This window comes from Ischnura elegans (assembly GCF_921293095.1).
Source record: "Ischnura elegans chromosome 13 unlocalized genomic scaffold, ioIscEleg1.1 SUPER_13_unloc_3, whole genome shotgun sequence".
NCBI lineage: Eukaryota > Metazoa > Arthropoda > Insecta > Odonata > Coenagrionidae > Ischnura > Ischnura elegans.
The window spans coordinates 6567690-6583995 of NW_025791659.1; the positions used below are offsets into that span (position 1 = coordinate 6567690).

Here is a 16306-nt window from a genome sequence, read left to right on the forward strand (position 1 = left end):
CGCACAAATTCGACAATATTTTCCTCTAATTCTTCGAATCTGCCGCATAGAGCCCCGAAATGGCTTCCGCGATGTATTAGCGCTTTGCAAGCGCTATGAATACTATGATTTACGGCGTATTCTGCAACTGCTATTTTTAAATTGGCATCGAAACTCCGTCTTTGATGGCCTCTAATCTGCCGCAGAATTGATCCTCATCTTTCTACTTGACCCATCACCTCACTGTTGAACGTAAAATTATTTTTAATAAAGAAAATATCGCGGAAATAATTGCGAAACGTTATGTGACGTAATTTATCGATCCTACTTACCCTGGCTAATTGAATATATGTAATCCTCAATAAATTGATCATACTTTCGATGCTGAGTCGCTGGATTTCGATCAAATGCAGTAATGCCGGCGCTTCTGGTTTAAAGCTGTCGATTATTGCGCCTTTTAAGAAACAAATGCATCACCTATTGCGCATTCTTGTTCTGTGAAGGCGGTGAAGGCAGTGGTTGTAAACACGAACCGCACGGGCACATGGAGATATAGTAGCTACGGACGCAATGAAATGCTAAGTCGTCACGAAAGGTTCACTTTATCTGTTTATTTTTCGCAATTATTTAAATCGTGTAACTATTAAATGAGCGACGGGTAAATATACTATTGATTCAATTCTAGTGTTCGATTAATGTAATGATAGTGTGTGTTTAGTTTTCATTTTAATTATTTACTGTTTTGCGTCATTAAGTGATCAGTGTTGATTGAATTATTCTAACAATACTTTTCCAAGAAAAATTAACGGCTACCCGATGGATTCCGTGAAAACGCATATTCAATATGCTATTTGAATCGGAAGAATCGTATCTTTACAACATTTGTGGTAAAAATTGTCTTAATTTCCGGTAAAACGTGGCAGTATTTACTAATATCTCCGATTATAATCCTCATAAATATACTCATAAAGAAAGACTACGAGAACATTAGCCATTATGCCGTTATTTATAACTTGATGGTCACCTTTAGTATGCTAAACTGGATTACACTCGATTATAGTCCCCCCCCCTTACTTTTCCGCGGCCATTTTTGGAAAAAAAGGGGGGACTATATTCGGAGATATACGGTACTTCTTAATTAATACAATGAATCAACAGTTGTCAGCACAATGGTGGCTCTTAAATAGAAATGATACCGTAGGAATGCATGTAACATGAAAATTTAAAAAAATGGCTTTGGTTAGAATACTAGTGTATCCGTTGAAAAAAATTTGTTTTCTGATTTAACTTCTAAGCGTAGGTACCACACAAAGTTGCAATTACAGAATTGTTCTAAACTTCATATGCTTTAGAACCGCATAATATTCCACATTTGATGCTTCCAATGGCAATTTTATATTATGCTGGTGTAATTTTTAATTTGATACCATTGGCATCTCCATAGTTCTCTCCCCTGATTGACTTAATGTTGTATTAAGCTTAGAGTATGTTGCCTCTTATTGTCTCTGCAAACGATCATTTTCCAATATGCTGCCCAAATAGTTAGTTTTGCAAATAACTGAATTTTTGATGAATGGAGAATCATAAAAATCTCATTTAAATCAATAAAATCCAATTTAAATTAAAAAAATCAACAAAAATGATTTTTTTTTTTAATCATGATTTTTATGAACCTGTTGGCCCTGCATATCTGCATAAAGACATGAGGCAAGTCAAGTTTGTGAAACACGATGGAGGTTTTTTTTTCAACCGGCAATAGTTCAGCAAAAACACCGTACAAGCAACAGGCGGGTACTGAGCAGATAGGGCAACTAGACACTGTAGGCCGGCCCTTATTTTTCAGAATTGCGAAAAGTAATGTTTTCCTAGTCTCAAAATGATCCAAATAAGGTTTATATTAACATGTTAAAATTTGGTTACTTTAAAATAACGGCAACCCGTGCCCCAAGAGCCCTAAGTACTGAGGACCCTCGATTGAGTTTTTTGGAGCAGAAAAAGTGCTATTTCTATGTAAAATGTAAAAGGGCCCGGGTCTTTAGGGCCGATTTTCTGTTTGTTTTGACCTATCTCAAAGCTTTTAAGAGATATCGTCTGTCATAATGCAATCCACCCCCCAAGGCGCCACTTCGCACCGTGGCGCCACTGTAGTACAGCCCGCACCAATTACTAGACACTTCCCCTCCACCCCCTCCCCTTCCTCGACAAAGTCTTTACTCCCACTGTTAAGATCTAGCCTCTGAAGAAATGTGCTTACGTTAGAAAGAATTTAATTCCCATGACAATATTTCCAATCCAATTGATCATTTTAGTTTCACGCTGTACATGAATTTCAGTAGATATCAACCAAAATAAAATACATTTTCAGAGTAACTTTTCGCAATTCTGAAAAGTAAGGGCCGGCCTACTGCACATCCTCCGCACCACATGCTCAAGTCATTTGTCATCGTAAGTTGTTAGTTTAAGGTTAGTGGAAATTTCGTTAACTACACTGCCTCAATGGATTCTCTCACCAAGATTGAACTGCGGAGAGACAGCCAGAAAACTCGCCGAATGGCTTCAGCATTGACATGTCTTCATTTCAATTCATTTTCTTCGGCCGTACATCAAACAATACTTCAAAGCCTGAGTTCAAAATACTCTTTTATATTTGAGCACATTAAGTATAACATATAGGGCAGTAAAAATTACATTTGCAAGAATTTTGATCAAGTATTAAATATATCGTTCATACAAAGGGGATTTCTTTTCAAACTCTGATTGCTTTGCAAAAACATCATACACGCCACAGGCCGGTACTGCGCAGATATGGCAACTGCGCATCCTCCGTATCACACGCTCAAGTCATTTCTGACCGTAAGTTGTTATTTTAAGGTTAGTAGCTATCTCATTAACTACACTGCCTCAATTGATTCTCCCACTAAGTGTGCACTGCGGAGAGACTGACAGAAAACTCGCCGAATGACTTAAGCATTGAAATGTCTTGATCTTTAACACGTTGCGAATGAATGGTGAGAATTCTCATCATTTTTTTCCCGAACGTTCCGAATGGATGACAAAGATTCTCGTCATTTAGGGGCGTCAACCTAAACAATTTCAAAGCGTACAGTACGTATTCGTTAGTACATTTTCAGTTGTTGTTCGTTATTCATAATGAATTGATGCATCATAACGTTTGATTGGGTAAAGTTATACTATAAACATTAGCTTTTTAACCATGTTTAAACCAAAGGCATTACGCCCGAATAGGCACATAATTCCAAATCGGCGTTCCTAGGAATTTAAATACCCCGGTACACAACGTGTTAAGTCGATAAAAAAGATTTTTTAAAAATGCACTGTGGCTGAAGATGTGGAGCATTACATCCATTCCCATTCAAAACAAAATAAGAGACGTGCTGACTTGTGGAAGTGTAAAAAGGGATGAAATAGGCAGAGAGTAAGCTCTTTCGCCCTCAACAATGCTTAACGTCGTCTTGTAACCACGATGATAGCATTGAGAGAACGTTTTGATCCGTGATAACGCTTGTCATCTCAGCGATAATGCAGCCCAACTGCTCCTTGAGCAATTTCAATGCAACTTTTTCGATGACCCTTCGTGCAATGCTGAACTAGTGCTGTGTGGCTTCCATCTTTACGCTGAAATGAAGATGTGGCAAGGAGGAATGCATTTTCAAGCAGGCGATGATCTTAGAAGAAAGGGCAAAATTCTTTGGAAGTCATTTGGTGCAACATTCTGTGGAGAATTCTATGAAGTGAAGCTTGTGCTCAGGCGTTGAATCAAGCGTTATGATGCATCAATTCATGATATGAATAACGAATAACAACTGAAAACGTAGTAACAAATACGTATGGTACGCTCTTAAATTGTTTAGGTTGACGTGCCTAAATGACGAGAATCTTCATCATCCGTCCGGAACGTTCGGGAAAAAAATGTCGAGAATAGTCGCCATCCGTATACGCAACGTGTTAAGGATAAAGACATTTCAATGCTTAAGTCATTTGAAGAGTTTTCCGGCTGTCGCTCCGCAGTGCAGACTCGGCGGGAGAATCAATTGAGGCAGTGTAGTTCATGAGATTGCTACTAACCTTAAAATAACAAGTTACGGTCAGAAATGACTTGAGCATGTGATACGGAGGATACGCAGTTGCCCTATCTGCGCAGTACCGGCCTTGACTTGTATGGTGTTTTTGCAATGCAATCAGAGTTTGAAAAGAAATCCCCTTTGTATCAAAGATATATTTAATACTTGATCAAAATTCTTGCAAATGTAATTTTTACGGCCCTATATGTTATACTAACTGTGCTCAAATATAAAAGAGTATTTCATATTTGAGTAGAGTAGAGAAAATGCGACGGATAAGTAGGAATGATGGGAAAAAGTCTGTGCGACGCATTTCTGGTTCCCCCTCCCACCTTGTGAGGTGACCTTGATCGAGGCTCTGAGCGCTGATAGGATGCAGGATGCTAGCGGGTAGCTGAGTACCTTGTTAGCTGGTAGCGCTTGGCTTAAATAAGGATTATTAATACCTTATCAAATGAAGAAAACTTTCCAACCTTAGCCAGTTTTAATAAGTGATTATTAAGGCATGTTTCCCTGAGCTCTGCGCCTCATGCATGCATTAGTAATCTCAGACGATGTATAACTCCTATCTATTCGTATAGAAACTAGGTCCCTGTGACGTCACGTGGAGTGGTATCGCGTGGGCGCCAATCTGGCCTTTTTCAAATGAGGATAAAAATGGACCATTGCCATTCGTCCAAACCGGTATTTCTAAAACGAAATAATTTGTATATTATGAATATACTAATGGTGGGTAACGAATCGCAATCAATGCCTTTCGTTTTCTTTGATGAAGGAAACCACCCTATTCTTCAATTGCCCTAGGCAATTACAGATGACTCACGATTATCCGGCTGCAGTTTATCTGGGTTGCAGATTATCCGTGCCTGATTTTCACGCTCGCTCAATTTTTTGCACGATCTTAATAAAAAAATATAATTGGACGCACCATCATCAAAATTACTGCGTTGATGCTAGGATACACCGGGCTTATTATTTCCCTTAGAATCCCTTTCGTGAAACGTAAGCGATCACTCGCTAGGTGCATTCACGGGAGCACCGTGTTCCCATTCTCCAAGCCTCGCTCCTTGATCACGGATACACCTCGCACAGCAGTTGCAACCCTGGCAACTTGTGCGACACGCGACTATGTGGCGTGGTGCGTGACAGTGTAGTTTATGATGTCGAGCAGTGGTTTTGAAGCATTCTTGCAATCCACTTTTCTGTATCTGTGATCACAAAGCCATGGATGTATGGTTTTCGATACCATGTCGTCGTCGATACCATGTCGGTTTATCCTGTTTGCAGATCATCCGTGCATGATTTTTACTCTCGCACAATATTTTCTGCGGTCTTTATAAAATAAATAAAGTTGAACGCAGAATCATCGGAATTACTACATTAATGCTTAGGATAAACCAGACTTACTATTTCTGCTAGAATCCCCTTCGTAAAATGGAAGCAATCGCATGCTGGCTGCATTCACGGGACCCCCGTGCTACCGTTTTCAAAGCATCGCTGTGTGCGACCGCGCTCCATGATCACGGTCACACGTCCCGCAGCAGTTGTGACCCGGGCAACTTGCACGAGATGCAACTACGTGGCGTGGTGCCTGAAAGTGTAGTTTCCGACGTCGAGCAGTGGTTTTGAAGCATTCTTGCTTACCAATTTTCTGCATCTGTGATCACACAGCCATGGATGTATGGTTTTTGAAACCAGGCCTTCCATGGAGCATTAATAATACGAGTACAACCATGTTATCGCCGCTAAAAAGATAGCGAACTGGCGTAGAAAGCTCTCGTTGAGTCTGGGAAGCCCTCTAAAATAACGGAATAACTGCATAAATAATAACATATTGTTTATTTTACGTAATTTATGAACATTGCAAGGGATTTAAGTGCAAGTTTGGGTTATCCGTGTTTTTCCAATTATTCGTGCCGTCTCTCCCCATCATCAGCCCGAGTAATCAGGAGTGTGCTGTATTTTGATTTTAGAAATGGAACAAAGTTTTGGAAAAGAAATGGAAGTTTTGTTGGTGCCTTTGGTTAAATTGTGGAACATAAAAATTTATTTTGTGCAGGATAGCTATGTTTCTTCCCTACTTTATTGTTTCACATAAAAACTTTTCCTCATGCCCTTACTTGTTGAGGAAAGGGACGCAAGTCCATAAAAGTTTAGCAGATTCTTATCCATGGCAGAAAGCGTAGTAGTACGGGGAGGGGTCCCAAAAATAACTGGAATTTTGCAATAATATATTTATTAATCAATACTTTCCCACCAAATTTTTATCGCCTTCAAAGTAATCCTCATCGACTGCAACACATTCATCTAATCGTTTCCTCGACTGTTCATAACAATTCTTTGATTCGCTTAAGTCAGTGTTCTTTTGGCCTTCTGGCGATTTTTGTTTTACCCCATCTGCAGTCACAAAACGTTTTCCTTTCATATACCTTTTCAGTCTAGGAAATTAAAGAGAGCCACTGGTAGCAATTTCTGGTGAATATTGTAGATATTTTGCAGAGGTTAAGGGAAAATATCCGGAAGAAAAGGGTGGATCTCTGGTGCACAGGTGATTGGTTCATACACTACGACAATGCACCAGCCCACACCGCACTGTCCACGAAGCGGTTTTTGACAAAAAAGGCATGACGCCAATTGTTCACCAGTCATTGTTCTTTAGGCCTCAAGGGTCCCAAAAATAATGGGAATTACGCAATAACTTTTTATCAATGAATATTTTCCCACCAAATTTTTATTGCCTCATTGACTGCAACACATTTATCTAATCGTACTGTTGATTATTCGTGCTTCTCCCCATCATTAGCCCGGATAATCGGGACTGTGCTGTAATTTATTTTAGCATGTGAATTCTATAAAATCAATGTTTTTTGTTTTGCTAACCTAAGCAGCTAATAATGGTTTTATTTTGCTTTCTTTTGCCATTTTTTTGTTTAATTATTCTGGATAATCCGGCACTGCTCTGTCGGAATGAATGATAAATGTTGTCGTAGTGCATGTCAAAGCAAACAGCTACTGTAAGTGCCAAGGTCTATGCTGTCTTGTGGCGTGGAGAAATGAAAAAACACTCACACTGAACGGAAGGATAATACAGTGAGTCCTCATTCTACGTCACCCCGTTTAACGTCATTTCGCAATAACGTCACGAAATCTTTTTCCGTCATTCGTTTATCGCGCCTACGCTTCGCAATAACGTCAAGTCTTTTCAATTTCGCTCGAAAAAAAGGCGAAGCGGCGGGCGTTGCAGGTTGTTCGTTTTGTGGGCGGTAATACAGTCAGTCTAAGCAAAGTGTAAAACGGTGTGTTTATTCTTAATTGCGATTACGGTTTTAGCAAAAATTTCTGCAAAATGAATTCTTGCGTAGGTGCGCAAGGTTTTACTTGACATAATGGTTTTCAGGAATCTAAAAAGTGATTTCAAGGAATTTTTCCATGTAAAACTCGGAGTTTTTGTCGTCACTTTTTTTGCCGAGTTCACAATAATTTTGGTTCCTGTAACTGCGACGATGTTTCAGCGATGATGATGCCCAGGCGACGCTCGCCCGGGCGACCACCATAGCGAAGTCGAAAAGCAAATGCTGGAAGATACAAAAATGGAGAAGGATTTACGTGACTGCTGCTATTGTCGTCGATGAAGACAGGAACTCGTATTTATGCAATAGTTTGGCATTCCCACCGTAAAAAATGCCCCAGATGGAATACGCTAACATTTTTTTTGCATAGGAATTGTGAGGTCTAGGAGCCGATATTCACTTTTTACATTGTTTCTTATGGGATATTATTCTTCGAATAACGTCATTTCGTTTATCGTCACATTTTTCAGGAACGGTAAGTGACGTTAAACGAGGACTCACTGTAATCTAGGATAATGTGCGTGAATAATAATAGATTGTTTGACTTGCGTAAATTTTGAGAATTACCAGAAATTGATGGAAAAGTTTGGGTTATCTGTGTTTTCCTATAATTCGTGCCGTCTCTCCCCTATCCTAAATACAGTGGAACTTGGTTAGTACGTTCCTCCTTAGTACGGCGATTTCCCTCGGTCCCGGTACCATCCGAACAAAATACAGGTAAAAGAATTTGGTTAGTACGTTTGAAAAAATTGCGCTTTCCTGGTTAGTACGCTCAATTGCTTGCCGTGACGCAACCCGCAATTCGTTCTCTATTGTCTTCTTAAGGGTCGCAAACGTCTGAATTCATGATTTAATTTATTATCATTAGTCATTTACATTCTTCCATTCATTCCACATCTCTTTCTTCTACCGTAATTTATCCAAATGCATTTCTGAATACTTGTGACGTGATGAAAAATAAAATGCGGCCATTTTTCGGGAATGTCTGACTATGAAAAACTGCAACCAATAAGAAGCCCCAATTTTCCCCATCCCGAGCTCCTCACCTTCTGTTGCCTTTGGAGCGCTTGGGAGTGCCCACTACTGCGCACAAAGTTCGTGAGTGGGCAATTGTTGCTATTGCACGAGTTATCATGATGAAGAAATGAGTCAGACAATTTCCACATTATCTAAAGCAGTACTGTTCCATAAACTCGACGTCGTGCGTATTTACTTGACTACTGTTGCAGGAGCAGACGATCCTCAGGATCTCCACGCGAAGCTTAGCTTAAAAATAATTGATCTCGGAACGAAAGCAGACGACATTAGACAAATTTTGAAAGTAAATTTCAACTGTTTAATATAAAATTTTCTTGTAATTACAGTGGAAGCCCCTTATAACGACAGCTGTTGGGAACAGAGAAATCTGTCGCTATAGTGAGTTGTCGTTGTTACCGAATGCAATTACATCGTCACAAAAAAATCACTCATCAGGCGTCACCACGGCTGTTTCTGCCGAGAGGCGAAAATTGCAGCATGATAGCCGTTTTAAATCATTCTTTTGAATATTTAATTCACTAATGATCATATTCACTTGCAATCTATGATCAAATCATATGTAATTATGCAGGATGCTATATGCCGAGGCATTAAGAAGTCGATTTTAAAAGTCCCAGCATCAGACTCACTCGTACTGAACTGTGCATTATGAGCTGTTATTATCCTTATTTCTTGGATGCTCCAAATATGTCATAACTACCAGTTATGGCTATGCATCAGACTATTAAATGCTAAAACTTCGGAATCTGTTCAAAAATTCATACCTTCTATCTTTCCGAGTAGTAATGAAAATGATGGGTGGCTGCTGCAATTGGGTGACGAAAGGAGCGTGATAAAATTTTAGGGTTCCACATGAGCATTGCAATTCTATCTTTTTCAGGTTAACGGCGGAATAAAGGTGGAAGTAATCTTCTTATGCTTCAAGTCTGCCGGTATGAATGGTTTACTATCGTGTTTCAAAACTGCCGACTCAAATGCTATCGGAATCATGAAACCGAATAACACCAGCATTACGGCATCTAAAAGCATATCAGTCATATCAATTATCTTCGGCGGAAAGGGTGAAAAACTGTTTCAAATAAATAGAAGGACAAATGATAAATAAAGTCCACTCTTTGTCTGTTAGAGCAATGTTTATGTTTCGTAGAGATTCACGCAATCAGACGCGATATCAGCGGACGTAGAGACCTCTAGCGGCAGTAGCGCACACTTTTTGATAGGAATGCTGACTGGAACTGACTTGGATACCTGCGGCAGGATGAACACGATTTTAGTCACTGGCATTCATGCAAAATAACACGTTTATACAATTTATTGGGCGTCTAAATCAATCATCTCGGATTTTGTCATTATATTTTAATCTCGGAAACAATAAAAATAGCATCTGATAGGACATTAAAAACATTTGTCATTTGCATCCACAAAACTTCATGTACTGAAGTACACAGTACAACGTATAAAAGCGATAATAAAATAAATATTCTTCTCCAACTACTTGTTGGGACTTAAATAAAACATGAAAATAAAATAAATAAACCGCGGCAGCTTTGAAAAATGACTAGGTTACTTCCGTAGATAAATGGTCAATAAGGTTCCTCTAATGACTCTAAAAACAACTGCCTTGATAAACATAAAAATATTCTAGAACATCATTGCCTTCTAACACAGAAAAATTTTCAATCGCAGATTCATTTGCTGACAAAAAATGAATCAAGTTTTGTCTGCTTCAGACTCCTGGTCGCACTTGCTTTGAGCAGAAATCTTTCTACTCCATTTAGTTTATTAAAATCGTCCGGTGAAGCATCACTAGCCCGGTAAACGTCAGTTATTATTTTAATGGCATGTCGCACCTCATCCACTGAAGGCATAGACACCATTTCATCCTCAGATTCGGAACTACTTTCAGCAATGACATCGTCCTCCGCAGCCGCAATCAACTCCTCCTCCGTTAACATTTGACGAACAGGCGCACATTCATCAACGGCTACGTACTCATCAAAGTCACAAGAGCCAAAATGTTCCTGAATTTCTACCCAACCATCAGGTTCATCATTTTCCCTTTGCGTTTCCTCCATAATCTCTATGGCCTCGTCGTTCTGCTCTCGAATAAATCCAGCATGCCGGAAACATGCTGATATGTGCGCTGGAGGTATTTTTTCCCAGCTTATTGATAATGCCCGCATGGCATCCAAAACATTCCACTTCAATTCTTTTAAATTTCGTCCAGGTACTCGAGCGACCAAGTAATTCACCAGTAAACTTCGGAAATTGTGTTTGAAAAGCTTAATTACTCCCTGGTCTAGTGGTTGAAGAACGCTCGTAGTGTTAGGCGGCAATAACACAATTTTGACGTTTCTTAGTTCTATTGGTGGATGGGCTGGGCAATTGTCAATGAATAATAGTACTTTTTTATTCCTTCCACCAATCCTGGCATCAAACGCTCGTAACCACTGTGTGAAGATAGCAGCCGTCATCCAAGCATTTTTATTTGCTTCGTAAGTGCAAGGGAGAGTTTTAACTCCCTTAAAACATCGGGGATGGGCGGATTTCCCCACCACGAACGGTTTTAGCTTATCTGAACCATCCATATTGGTGCATAAAAGGACAGTTACTCGGTCTTTACTTTTCTTCCCTCCTTTGCAGGGGTCCGTTCGAGTGGCGAGAGTTTTGTCCGGGAGAAGGTTAAAATATACGCCCGTCTCATCCGCGTTGTAAATATCGCAGGGGCTGTAATTATCCAAATAGTCTTTAAGGACCGGAGCCCAGCCTTCCACAGCATTAACGTCGACACTTGATGATTCACCGGATAGTTTGTGAAGGGATATCCCCTTCCTATTCTTAAATCGTGCAAACCATCCATCCGAGCACTTAAAATTGTCTTCACCAAGTCTCTCACACAAATACTCAGCTTTAGCCTTCATCATTGGGCCGGTGATAGGAATCCCCGCAGCTCTTTGCTGGCAAAACCACGAAAAAAGAGCAGTTTCTAGCTGCGGATGCTCTCCGGGCCGCAGGTGTTTTTGAGTGCTTGGACGCCCTTCCTGAAGCACTGCCGCACCAATTTGTTCTTTTTTCTTTAAAATAGTGAACAATGTCGATGTATTAATTCCAAATCGCCTCGCTATTTCACTCTTTGAACACTCTCCACTTTCACAATCTGCAATAATTCTCATTTTGGTTTTTAAATCCAAGGACTTGCGTTTACCAGCCATGGTGCTAGCAGACGGGCGGAATAATTTTTAACCTCACTGCGGAGGCGCGGGAGGGAGATGACAAAAGAGCAATGAAATGTGTACTCGAGAAATTTATTAAGGAAAGAAGAATAGGAGAATACGGAACAAGTAGACGTCGACGTTGGCGGAAAAAATGCCGTTTTAAAAGCATTGAATTCCAGAGATGTGGCACGTGGTCAAAAAGTCAACCTGTCGTAATTACGAATGGCGCTAGAGAGGAATCGAGTCATTATCGCTAATACGAATTTATTTTACATTTAAATCATAGGGTTTAAAATGGTTCCTTGGGTAGCTGTCGCTAATTCGAGCTTGTCGCTATATCCCGTACTCGTTATAAGGGGCTTCCACTGTACGTCGTAATCTAATAATCTTGCGTGTCATCAGTCGATATATCGATCGATTTTACAATCGAAATGGTATCATTCCAGAAGCGAATGTCTACGGCTGTTGCCGTAATTTGAAAGTCATAATATAATTTTGCCCAATTTTTATGATGTTTAAAAAACCAGTTGACTTACTCCGGGTTGTTGTTATATTCTCCGAGTACGCTGTGAGAAAGAAAAATGACTTGTCTTCGCTTGTCTGAGCTTCACTCGTCCTCGTTCTGTAAATATATATAGGATAAATCACGGGAGATAGACGCCGTAATCATGGAATCGTCTTCGGAAATCTATGAAAAATTGCGATTTTTATTCACATGGTATTGTTTTTCAATGTAGCGCTCATTTTCTTGATTTTAAATGTGAAAAGAGTTCAGGAAGGCGATCCTATGAGAACTACCGATAGTAATTGTAATTATGACGACTTTTTCACTGATTGCAATAACCCCGACTGCTATTATTTACTTTCCTCGTTAGTACGTTTTCCTGGTTAGTACGTTCATTTTTCGTGGTCCCTTCAGAAACGTACTAACCAAGTTCCACTGTATATTAAATTAATCTGCTGTATTTTCGAAATTAAAGAACAGCAAACTCCTGATTATCCGGCTGCGGTTTATCCAGGGTGCGGGTTATCCATGCATGATTATCACTCTCGCACAATATTTTCCATATTCTTTATAAAAAAATAAAATCGGGCCCAAAAGCACTATTTGCATTTGCGCCTGATCACCCGATGTGATTGTCGAAGCAAATATCAAGTCGAATGTCACTTGAAATCGTCAAGTGGCTAATTATGGGTAAGGAGACATATTTGTGTCACGTGTGTTCGAGTATTGGGTCCATAAGTTGCTTAAAATGCAAAAGAAAACATGATGTAATTTAAATGGATAAAGTAAACGGAGAGTACGCTCTTTCGCCCTCAACAACACTTAACGTCATCTTAGTAACCACGATGATATAATCGTTGAGAGAACGTTTTGAATTGAATATTAACGCAACTGAGAGAAATATAAAATTAATGATGGATGAACTTGTGAAATATAGCCAATGTTTGGCTTCAACAATCACATCCCACCTTAGCAACCACATCGATATTTGCATTTCAATGCAAGGCTACACCAGGCTTATTAGATCCAATAGATTCTACAACCGCTGCTGCGTGATGGCGTGATCGCATGCCCGTTGCATTCATACGAGACTAAATCAGCCAATTGACCTTGGAATCGTAATGAGATAGAGCAAATGAACGTAGGCAGCGTTAAACAATTAAGGCTTAGGCTTAAATAGATTATGACTCATTAGATGTGATTATTTTTGCTAATCCACCTAAAATCGCAGAAAAAGCGAAATTTCGTTTTTTTTCCACCGATTTCATGTTATTTCGCGATATCGTGTCTCGCAAAATTCACGGACCTCTACTGATAAGCACACCCATTACCCTATCTACTCTACTACTAGTCTACTTAGTACCTTGTTTTTTTTTTTTTTTAATTTTCTCCCCTGGTTTTGGACCCCCCTCCCCACCCCCCGAACGAAATTCCTGATAAGCACACCCATTACCCACTGATTAGGTGTTGTGAAGATATCTAAGAGATGTTGTATGTATTTCAAAATAATACTTACTTGAAAAACTCCCCTCGTGCATTCTGATGTACTAATCTTACTTATCTGTTTTATATCTTGTCTAAGGGATATGAGTACAATAAACGTTATCAATGCTAAAAAGATCATGAACGGGGAAAGAAAGCTCTTGATAATTCAGGAAAGGAACCTAAAATAACAGACAATGTGCATAAATGATAATATTTTTTTATTTTTATTTTATTTATTTATTTGCCCAGAGATTGATAACAGCATTGTGCATCAATATAAGGCACGTCAATGAATTACACAAAGTGCATGTACAAGATAATATAAAATACATGGTACATATATGGTAAAATATATTTTTTTTTCAAGGTATATATAACTAAAATTAATCACTCATTCCACTCCTTTAAAAATTTGAATCAAAAAATTCTTTTAAAGAGTAAAACATTTTGGAGCGGAAAAAGTTCAACGCTTTTTTCCTAAATACTGCAGTACCTATCTTAATATTGAGGTGCTGGGGTAAATGATTGTAAATATTTAACCCCATGGACATTGGTCCATGCTTTGCAATAGTAGTCCTAACAAAATTTGGGTGAAAATCCTTATGCTTTCTGGTATTATAGTTATGAATCCTATCATTTGTCACATAGTCCACTAGATTTTTTTGGACAGATTGTTTAATAAATTGTTTGTTTTACATAAATTATAAGCCTTACAAGACATTTAAGTGGAATTTTGGGTTATCCATGTTTTTTGGATTATTTGTGCCGTATCTCCCCATCATTAGATAATCGCAAGTGTACTGTACTTAAAAAAACTCCCCTCGTGCATTCTGATGTACTAATCTTACTTATCTGTTTTCAGGTTCCTGTGTCGCTAGTCCGCAATGATGGCATCATCTACGCCACAGGGCTCACCTTCACGTACACTCCTGAACCAGGGCCGCGTCCCCACTGTCCTTCAACAGACCAGATTATGCGCAGCGGTAGCCGAAACTCCCACCCCAGTTGACAGGGCATCGGCGAAGACGTGAAGGAGTCAGCATAACGTGTGTGGCGTGCCAATTCATACTTTGCGTTGCCATCGGGAAAATCCCCTAGTTCCTGCATCGATACGTCCCTCTGGTGGACAGTCAGGGAACTCAGTTCTGTGCAGGAAGTCGTGCAAGAATTTCAGGGAGGACAATGAATGAATCAGGGAAAATCATCTTTGCGACATAGTGAAGTTGTGATTATTCCATTTACACTTAGCTGTGTATTCGAGATATATATATTTGTGCATCCCATCGTCAATTTTTCATTCACACAATGGTCCATAGCTGTTTTTATTCATATGATTTCATAAATTAATACAATTGCTTCATTAAGGTTAGTATTATACATCACCTGTGATCGGTGCAGTCGAATACGGCATTATATTTGCACTGCCATGGGAAAATCTATCTTCTGCATTGAGGTGCTCATTAAATGCAAAGTTAGATGAATCAGTTCTGTGCCAAAAGCCGACAAATTTCAGGTGAGGTGACGAATAAGTGGGGAAAAATCGTGCCTGCTATAATAGTCAAGTTGTGATTTTTTTCCATTTACTTTTAGAGCACTGCAGGAACAAGTGACCAGGGTTCCCACTCAACTGTGAATAAGCCGTGAATTTCGTCTCCCGTGAAAAAACCTGGAAATAGCCGTGAATTTTGCCATAAAACCTTAGAAATCTCTCAAACTTGATTGTAGGACTACGATGGACTGAATTCAAGAAAAATTGATCATGTTTCAAGGCCGAGTCACGTGCAGATGCTGTACACGCATTTATCTGCGCACGTGTGTTCGAAGCGCTATTATTAATTGGTCCGTGTGCCATGACAGCACATATTCCCACTCAACCGTGAAAATCTGAAAACCGTGGATAGTAACCGTGAATTTAGTCCACCGTGAAAAAACCTGGAAATAGCCGTGAATTTTGCCATAAAACCTTAGAAATCTCTCAAACTTGATTGTAGGACTACGATGGACTGAATTCAAGAAAAATTGGTCATGTTTCAAGGCCGAGTCACGTGCAGATGCTGTACACGCATTTATCTGCGCACGTGTGTTCGAAGCGCTATTATTAATTGGTCCGTGTGCCATGACAGCACATATTCCCACTCAACCGTGAAAATCTGAAAACCGTGGATAGTAACCGTGAATTTAGTCCACCGTGAAAAAACCTGGAAATAGCCGTGAATTTTGCCATAAAACCTTAGAAATCTCTCAAACTTGATTGTAGGACTACGATGGACTGAATTCAAGAAAAATTGATCATGTTTCAAGGCCGAGTCACGTGCAGATGCTGTACACGCATTTATCTGCGCACGTGTGTTCGAAGCGCTATTATTAATTGGTCCGTGTGCCATGACAGCACATATTCCCACTCAACCGTGAAAATCTGAAAACCGTGGATAGTAACCGTGAATTTAGTCCACCGTGAAAAAACCTGGAAATAGCCGTGAATTTTGCCATAAAACCTTAGAAATCTCTCAAACTTGATTGTAGGACTACGATGGACTGAATTCAAGAAAAATTGGTCATGTTTCAAGGCCGAGTCACGTGCAGATACTGTCCACGCATTTACCTGCGCACGTGTGTTTGAAGCGCTATTATTAATTGGTCCGTGTGCCATGA

At 39.6% G+C, this 16306-nt stretch overlaps 1 protein-coding gene across 2 annotated transcripts in view; it reads left to right on the plus strand.

Moving 5' to 3' along the window:
- LOC124172870 (recombining binding protein suppressor of hairless-like) overlaps positions 1–14939 on the plus strand; it is an 86433-nt gene extending 71494 nt beyond the window's left edge. For both annotated transcript variants that reach the window (XM_046552369.1, XM_046552370.1), the window contains one exon: positions 14517–14939. In XM_046552369.1, the coding sequence (XP_046408325.1) occupies positions 14517–14663 (147 nt within the window). In that variant the 3' untranslated portion in view covers positions 14664–14939. The remainder of the gene's footprint in view (positions 1–14516) is intronic.
- Positions 14940–16306: the final 1367 nt, after the last annotated feature.